The following is a 9,605-nucleotide window of genomic DNA, read 5'->3' as shown; positions in this document are numbered from 1 at the left end:
AAAAAAAAAAAAAAAAAGGCCAAATCAGTAGCAGCATTAGCCTGGTGGTGGAACTGCACTATCAGTGGTCTGGTTCCAGCTTTGTCCCTAAAAGTCACTCTGAACCAGATTAAGACACTTTAGTTTTCCAGGCCTATGACAAAGTGGAGGCCAAAGACCGCAAAAGACCATCTAGATCTAACATGCTGTGAGTCAAGAGAAAGGTTCGGCAAACTTTTTCTATAAATGACCAGACGATAAATATTTTAGGCGTTGCGGGCCATGTAGCCTTTACATCAACTACTGGACTCTGTGCTTGTAGCTTGAAAGTAGCTGTAAACAATGTGTAAACAAACAAGCTGTGGCTGTGTGCCAATAAAACTGTATTTACAAAAACAGGCTGTGGGCCAGACTTGGCACTCAGTAGTTTGACCTCTGGCCTATAGCATTAGAATCATCTGGAACATTTATTTAAAATGCAGATTCCAAGGCCTTGGCACCCATTTACTACTAAAAAGTATGTGAGGCTCCTGATAATGCCACTCCTAGTAATTCCGAGGAGCCCGAAGCTGGAGGACAAGGGCTAAACAACAGTTTTGGGTAAAGAACTGAACTTTAGAGGTTAGAGAAGGAAAATATTTTAGGATAGTTGCATATCTGTTTCTGATTTGCAAACAACTTGTTTTGTGAATACTTTTAATAGCCGTAATCATTCTTCCTCTTGTGAGAGGTCACCAACTCAAAGGCCTTCAGGGTTCAGCTAGGTAATGCGAATGAGAGCCTAGGGCATGAAAATGATATGGGGAACCAGAGGGGATAGGTCCTTGTGAAAGAGTCCAAATGATTCTAAAAATCTTAATCGCTGAGTAGGCCAAACAAAACACACCCTCTGGCACAGCCAGTTCTGCCACTAAAGTAAGAGGGATTCACACGGTTTTCAAATAACTCTTTCTGTTCTTTGATTTCCGCCTTATAGGAATGACGTATTGTTATGAACTTTGGCTCATGCAGTATTCTGGCAACTAGAACTCTATCGCCTGGAACTTTTGAGCATCTCAGCCCTGTGAGACTTCAGGAAGAAACTTTTGAACCATTAGAAAAATTTAATTTGTTTCAATTTAATTTGTTTGATTCTGGGCTCTCCTGTGAATTGCTTTTTAATGCATATTTATTCTTTGGGAACTGCCAACCCATGTGTAGTTTATGTGGCATTACATAGAATTTTTTTCTGGGGCTGCCCTGTTCACTGCCTATAGGAGATAAAGGAGGTGACAGCACACAGGTGTGACTGTCCCCTATACGCACCTCACTCACAAGCTTGTTCACACTCTGAGCCCGCTTCAAAACCAAGTTGTCTTGGGCTGGGAGTGAGTGATAATGTGCAGCGCCTTTCATGTTATTGAAGTCCTGTCTGTATTTTATCTAAAAGAAAACACACAAAGAAGGTCCAGAGTTTTCGTCTTCATGCTCCACAAGAGAAATTACTCCAAAATTACCTCTCAGTTAATGACGACATTCAATTCACAGCATTTTATGAAGGAAAAAAAAAATCATATGGACATTTCTCCACGAAATACATAAACCACTCGGTCCCTTTTGTATTAAAATTTTACTGGCCCTTTGCACACTTTTCACACTTTATACTTTAATTCCGCATGAAAGAAGGTCTTAAAACAATCATACCAAATGGTGTAATCCCAGAGCGAGTCTGCCCTTGGTTTAACACCATTTCTCACCTACCCTGCCGAGGAGCGGGCAAAGAGAGCAGTGTGTGTTTTATTTCCCCTCTCACGAAAGTGCACTATTCTGGTTAAATGGATATAACTGAATAATAACAGAATAAAGGAAAAGGCCAATGGGGGTGTGAAACAAATGCTTGGCTTCTGATTATAGACCAAGTTCAAGTTGCTGTGCTAGCATATACGCTGCCAAAGCGAACACTCAAGTTGGCATGTTAGTTCTACTGTGTGTGTGTGTGTGTGTGTGTGTGTGTGTGTGATTTTACCAAGTTTAATTATAGCCACTCTTTCAAGGACTGCCAGCTGGCCAACATTCTGCAAATAAAAATCATTTTATCAACTGGGTTACACCTAGTTTGATAATCATATGACTTGTTTTTAATCAGTTATCCCCCTAACGTGCTGGATTTCTAGATGGGTTCTTCTGTGAAGACTCTCCTAACCCCAGTTTATCTGTCTGGACCAGCATTTGTACTTGCTTCAGCTGATCTAAAGTGAGTTATACCATTTGTCCATGTCAATCTCCTTTAAAAAAGATAAATGTGACCAAACAGTCTGAACAAAAGAAGTAGGTACCAGAAATTTGGATAGAAATTGAAGGCTAACATTCTGCTTTGACTCAGTTCTAATAAATTTATCTGTGTGTAGGCTTCAATAAGCACAGCCTTCAAAGTCTCATTTCTCCTCTGCTTCTGTGGCTCTGTAGGCCATCCTGATGCGGTACTTACATCACTAGCGAGTTCGTTGGCTTTCTTGGCATTCTGATAAGCCGGGGTGATCATGGCGGGGAAGCTGCCCTTCCCTCTGTGCCCATCACTCTCCTCCAAGTAACCCTGCTGGATGAATCAAAAATCTCAATCAGTAATGCTCCCCTCCCTACATGGGTGAGGGATTAGCAATGGTCTCTCCTACAGCCTGTTCCTACAGAGGTCCATCCACACTGGACAGTCCAGTGATCACGCTGGGAGTGGTACCTCGTGGTGGTTAGGATGGTAGGCTCTGAGTCAGGCCTACTTACTGGTACCCAACACACAGTCGGCACTAAATAAATGATAACTGTTATCATTATCATCATCATTTCTACTAGATACATCAAGAGACTCTACCAGTCTCCCAGGCCCATGTATTATGGAGTGTTCACTTCTTAGCTGACACCAGGGAAGCTCAGCAGTCTTCCAGCAGTCTTGAACGCTGCCTTTCTCAGGCCAATCGACAGATTTATACAGAGAAACTAATTGATATCCCAAATACTGTAAATGTATGTCATCTACTAAGAAGGAGAGCATTATGTAACTATTTGAATTTTTGTAATCAGAAGGGGGAGATTTTCAAATTGGCATGAGATGCTCTGAAATGAGACTAAATGTATATTTCAGACTAAAAATTATAATCTGACTCTTAATTTCTTCCTTCTTCCTCCCCATACCAGCCGCCCATGTTCACAAAAACCTTCTTTCTCATGGACCTATCATCACATCACTACTATAAACCTTCCCTGGCAGTCAGATGTACTTCAAGACCCCATCAGACGCTACCTTCTATCTGGGGAACTCCTCCCTTCCTCTCAGTCCTGTCCTGGGCAGAATCAGCAGCTTCCTCATCTGTGTTCCCACAAATATGGAAGAACCCTTAGCCTGCCCCCCCAGGCTCAAGACTCCATTGCCCACAGGCTTCATCTAGGGCCAGGGTCTGCCCTGCTCCAGCACCAGGTTTGAGGTCTAGCACATACATTTTCTTAAACAAAACAGTTGGGTCAAGTTAAAATGTCCGGGTTCCCTTTTTATCCGATAATGACAACTGTTTAGTCTGAGTGCTCCTTTATGTTTGGCTGCCGGAATATTTTGGGCCAAAAGTAATAAGTAAAAAATATTAAGTTAAAAAAAATAATAATAAAGGCACTCAGATTATTTGGTAATCCCCTTTTCTCTATGGTTTAGAAATGGTCTGTATCGTATTTTAACTTCCTTGCTTATATGTATTTATATTTTGTAAATTGGTTTGTAAGCCACCTAATCCTATTGGGGAATTGACTACTTACAAATAATAAATTGATTACATGGCATAGTCCATTAGCCTAAAAAAAAAATGTTACTCATAAAAAAGAAGAATGGATTGTTTGGCATTTTAGGCACTATGGATATTTATAGTTTATCTGACTGCCGCTTCTCTCTCAGTCCCTTCTACTCATGCCCTGGCAAGTTCCACTAAATCACAGTGAAATGCCACACAAGACTGATCCTCTCGACAGCTGCTAGCTGTGCTATCAAACAACACCCACTTTGACTCTTGCATTTGTTATTATCACAACTGAAAACCTCAACCAAAATGTCCAAATAATTAAGAATTAACCATGCTCCTATGAAGTTACATTTCATCAATGTGTATAGACATGTCTAGATACACATATGAAATTATATGTCCATGTTTTAACTCTTGGCAGATAGCACTGTCCACATTTAGAACAATATAGGGTTTTTTTATGACAATATAGTTTTTGCCAAATACAGAAACCAAATATTTTTTAATAAAACTGATTTTTATAAGTTGTCCTGAGCCTTCTAAACAACATATTTAAAACATGAAACCAATAAAAATATTTTTTCACTTAGTTTAAAGCATTAAGAGACTAACTAACATCATGGAATTTAATAAAATGGCCTTTTTAGTTCAAAATCAAATATTTTGGCTCAGACAGACATTTGTAAAGGGATCATGAACTATCTTTACATACATCCTAAGTCTCGTGTGATGTATCTTCATACGGGCAACTTTTTTTCTGAAGAGAAATAAGTTATTTGTTTTCCTTTATAAATTATGTAAGTTGAATAAGTCATTTGTGTTGTAGAATCTATCTACTGAAAAACAACTGTCCAATTAAGAAAAAAATATCAACTAAGCCCATTGAATGGATTTTCCTAGTACACACGCTTGCTCTTCCGATATTCTTTACTTAGGACAGTGAAAAAAAGAATGTTCCTTTTCTCCCCTACAACATCCGTCTAGTACTAAAAAATAGACAGGGATGTGCAAATAAAAATTAGCTTGTCATCTCAACTGTCTCACACCCTGACAAGATGTACTTTATTTAAGAAGTGAAATTTGAAAAAGCTCTGCATTCTCTGGCATATTACTTTACCTAGCAAACTAGATAAGCAATTCTACTTTCTCAGAAAACGAGTTCTGCTACTCCATGAATTGCTCAATATTTCTCAAGACATGTACTTTGATCCGCTTTGAGCTCACACAGTTGGTGGGCTAAACGCATCCAGTTTCAGTCCATGGGACCATTCTTCAATGAATAGATGAGAATGCTTTATTCTTAGCAAACCCACCATCTTGATATAGGTACTTTACTTAAAAAAAGGAAGAAAAAACATTCTTGGAATCTGTTTTCCTAAGTGGGTGAAGTTGAGCCCTGTGTAATTGTTTGCCCACTACTTTCTTGCTTGGAAAAGCCAACTTTCATAAATAGAGCAGAGATAAGCCACAGCCCAACCTCTGATTAAACGGTCATGGGTTATGTCACAGGCTAGAGGGTTGCAAAACAGAACTGACCACTAAAGAGAGCAGTGTCCCAGGAAGTCATTTTATCACACACCTGGCCGTATTGATCCACATATTCCTTCATCATTGCGCCCTCAGCTCCAGTGGCTGGACCGGCCATTCCCTTCATTTCTCTTTGATATTGTTGATGGTACCTCACCTGTTTGAAGAGAAAGGACAAACTCAGGGAATTGAGCCTCCTATGCACATAGGCCAGAAGAGTACAGACGACTGTCTTGTGGAATATTCTTTTCCTGCTTGGGTCCAGGGAATGTGTCTTATACATAAAAGTGCCAGATCACGGTAAAATTGATAGAAAACTAAGAAAGAAAGCTACTTTCTAGATCCACAGTGCATGCAAAAGTAGACAGGAAGTTGGACTTGCCAGGCCCAAATAACTTCCTGCCTCCTCCCCTACATGACAACATTGCCAGGAACACTTACATCACTTGCCAGCTCATTGGCTCTTTTAGCTATCTGATAAGCAGGTGTGATCATAGCAGGAAAACTGCCCTTCCCTCTCTGCTGTTCATAGTCCTCTGTGTACCTAACCTGGAAAATGAAAACAAATTTTGGAAATCATGTCACCATCTCACCATTTACCAAGCAATCTGAGTGAGAAGCCTTACTAAGGGCTCCTATAACACCCTGCACACCGCTGTCACAGCTCTTATGGCAATGTAATTGGCTTATAGCTTGATGAACTTGTGCATTTTATTTACTTTTTATTCTCAGTACTCAGCACAGTGCCTGACACATGGAGAAATTCAATGTAGAATTCAACACATATGGGTGAGGCACCTGATGTGGGCCAGGAGTCACGGCTGGGCAGAAGAATAAGGCTGCTCGCTGCCCTTGAGAAGCTGTTGGTCCATTTGGGAGACAAGAGGCTTCTGACTCAAGGCAAGTAGAAGCCACCTGTTAACTTGAACCTGAATTGGAGCTTAAGCTTCCCCCGGCTCAGAACAACATTCAGTTCTTGGCCTTATTGTGCTATGGAGTAACTGGGCTATGAAAAGGCAAGTGGTACAGATTCTTTAGAAGTTATGTTCTATAATTTGCAGTGACAAGGCGAGAATTAACCTAAAATTAATTCTTTCAGATTAATCAGATACATGCGGTTTGTCACTAATACTATTTAAAGTTTTCTCCCTAAAGAGGAGTTTTCACGAGTTCTGTGATGGCTGATGTTTCTGATCTGACCATCTTTGACCTTAGAAAGTTCTTCCTGGTCCCCACACAGGACCGAGATGCCTCCTACATTCTCCCTCACTCCTCCACCAAGTAAGAAAAGACTAGAGAATCTTGAACAAGAATCACTGAGTTGTGACCTTCATCATTTCTTACGTCACTTTGAAGCTGTCCCCCCGCCTTGGCCCGTAGCAGCTCAGGGGTATCTGCCACCGTGGTGAACCTGGAGACGCGCTCATCGTGGCCTCTCTTGTATTCCACCTGATGAGGAGACAGCAGAGTCATGGTCACACCCACCAGCCTTTGTGAAGGCCTCTCCATCCTGAAACTACACCACCGGGTTATCCTCGCCACTACCCATGGCAGGTCTTTATGGCTTGCGTTATGGGAACCACCTCAAAAAGCATCGATGCTAACGTGTAAAGTCCAAGAGAGTAAGGAATATGAACTCACTGCTAAACGTGAACAAATATGAACTCACTTCATCTCCACAAAAATTTCATGAGGCAGGACTATTATTTTCCCCTTTTTATATATGAGCAGCTGAGGAGTAGAGAGGTTAAGTAATTTGCTCAGTCACACACCTAGAGCCAGGATTCTAATCCCAGTGTTTTGACTCTTTACCAACAAGATACACTACCTTTTAGGAGGACCTGCCACTTAGTTTGAAGCAGTGTCCTTAACACTAAAGCGACCTCAAGAATTTATTTGGTCCAGTCTTAGAGTGAGCTGCATGGTCTTCTCCCCATTTGGTGGATGATGCCCAGTCAAGGTACAGAGGGTAATTGATAGAGAAAGATAAAAACATGGTTTTCTCCATAACACCACACTAATGGTACCTTGCCCCAGAACACTCTCTTATTAGATTTTATCTGAATCCCAGAAGTTCGTTAATAACAAAAAAAAAAAATGAACATAATCAGTGGTAAAAAAGCATTAAGACGCTCACCTGGCTGGCCAGCTGGTTGGCTCTCTTGGCCCTTTGATAAGCAGGCGTGATCATGGCTGGAAAGCTCCCTTTGCCCCTCTGTTGCTCATAGTCTTCTGTATACTCCTGCTGGTCAGAACCCACATCATCATGAGAACCAATACAATATCAGATGAGAACTAATAGAAGTGTAATCGCAGGCATCATCAGAACCAATGCAACTGGGTTTATAAGATATTTAAACAATTCAGTCACCCAGAATAAATTGGAAAATGTTATCCAACTGATGATTTGAATAACACCTTCAAATCATATTTCTCAGGTCAAAAGGCTGCCCCTTCAATGCTTACATCAAATGATGTGGAACCTGGTACAACCCAAGGGATGCCTTTTGACTCAAAGGTTGTATGATAATGCAGCCATTAATATGCAGGAGACTTTTCTGTAACTCATCCATTAGAGATAGTTCTACCGCATTGGGAGTAAAATGTCTGCTAGCTTTCCTCCTTACTTTTTAAGTATCTCTGATGATTAGCTTTCCTAATGAGACATAGTAGCTTAGCACGTGTGTTGCTACTGTTTCCTTTTCCATTTGCTCCAGGAAAAGTCACTGAAGACTAACAATATTTTCCAAAGTAATTTCTTCAAAGGGCAGGTGTCCTGGGTGCATGGAGAGGACTAGGGGGGACTCTGCAAATTGTTAAGGATTTCCACAGTCTGGTCTAAAATTGCCTTTTCTACATGAAAACCTACCAAGGTGTCTCTTGCTATGTTGGAGGTCAGAAGTCTACACATGGGCCATCTGGGCTGGTTCCTTCTGAAGGCTCTGGAGGAGAATCTATTTCTTTGCCTTCTCCAGTCTCTAGAGGTTGCCAGCATTCTTTGGCTTGTGGCCCCAAATTGCTTCGACTTCTGCTTCTGTTGTCGCATCACCTTTCTCTGACTCTGACCCTCATGCTTCCCTCCTTATAAGGACCCCTGTGATTAAATTGCTTCCACTCTAATAATCCAGGATAATCTTCGTATCTCAGGATCCTCAACTTACTCACATCCGCAAAGTCCCTTTGGCCATGTAAGCAACATCTCCACAGGTGCCAGGGATTAGAATACGGAAATCTTTAGGGGGAGGGGACAGTATTCTGTCTACCACAATCTCACGATAAAGGAACATTCAAATTAATTGCTAAAGTAATGTCTAGGGCCCTTACCTCACCAAGAGACTTCCGAGCCTCAACCATCCTCACAATTTCAGGGTCTGGCAGCGCTCCTGGGCACCAAGCATTCCCTTCCCCATATCCAGTCCAATAGGGTCTCTACAAAGAAAACACACAAATGCATACAGACACACACCCCGCACAATTGGTTGGTAAGATTCCCTATTACCCCCACACACACACACACAGCAATACTTACTCACACTGTTGATATCAGACAGAAATTTTCTAAAAACCATAAACTCCTATCGGTATACAGCGGGTCTCAGTTAACCAAAATGTTCAGCTAGAAAATAACCTAATATCATAAATAATTGTACTTTCTGAAATTCACTTATCTCATAGAAGAGTTCCAAATGTAACTGAACATTTCTTTGCCCGTCACTGAGCAGCAGGAAGTTGTTGTGGACAGGCAATCTAAAATTAATCAGCATCATTCATCTAAGCTTCAAAAACCTAATATCTGCTATGTGCCTAGCATTGGATGAAGCAATTAACATTGGAAAAAGAAAAGCCAAACAAAATTTTTTTTTAAAGTTCCTCTTTTAAGATAATTATGACCTATCTAGCGAAATAAAACTAACGTATGAAACAATTAGTGATTAGAAATGTTTATGTGTTTAAGCATACTGTGTATTGAAGTTAAATACAATGAGAGTTAAAAAACAAAACAAAACAAAAAAAAAACGATATATATGTGATGGGCCCTGTTTTGGACAGGAAGATGGAATTTGAGCTGGACCGCTAGGGCTGAGGTCAGTTAACAGACGCAAAGGGAGGAAAAAGGCATCTACCATAGAAAGTCAGTTCGGTGAAGGCAGGGATTTTTGCCTGTTTTGTTTACTAATGTATTCCAACAGCCTGGCACGACACCTGACACGTAATAGAATCAATAAATACTTGTTTAATAAAATCCAGGATAGGGAACCACCATGAACAAAAGCATGAAGGCAGAAATGGACTCCATGTGGAAGCCTACGAGGAGACGGATTTGACTGGAATAGAGGGGAA

The 9,605-nt window shown here is 40.9% G+C and overlaps 1 protein-coding gene across 1 annotated transcript in view; it reads right to left on the bottom strand.

Moving 5' to 3' along the window:
• NRAP (nebulin related anchoring protein) overlaps window positions 1-9,605 on the bottom strand; it is a 72,869-nt gene that overhangs the window by 50,392 nt on the left and 12,872 nt on the right. Inside the window, exons 10-11 of the mRNA XM_039870897.1 lie at window positions 2,447-2,551; window positions 1,285-1,401 (exon numbers count right to left, since the gene is read on the bottom strand). Coding sequence (XP_039726831.1) covers window positions 1,285-1,401; window positions 2,447-2,551 — 222 coding nt within the window. The remainder of the gene's footprint in view (window positions 1-1,284; window positions 1,402-2,446; window positions 2,552-9,605) is intronic.

This window comes from Pteropus medius, unplaced genomic scaffold (genome assembly GCF_902729225.1).
Source record: "Pteropus medius unplaced genomic scaffold, Ma_sr-lr_union100, whole genome shotgun sequence".
NCBI classification, from domain to species: Eukaryota; Metazoa; Chordata; class Mammalia; order Chiroptera; family Pteropodidae; genus Pteropus; species Pteropus medius.
Note: the sequence above shows the minus strand (reverse complement) of the source record. Positions and strands in the feature narration are given on the sequence as shown.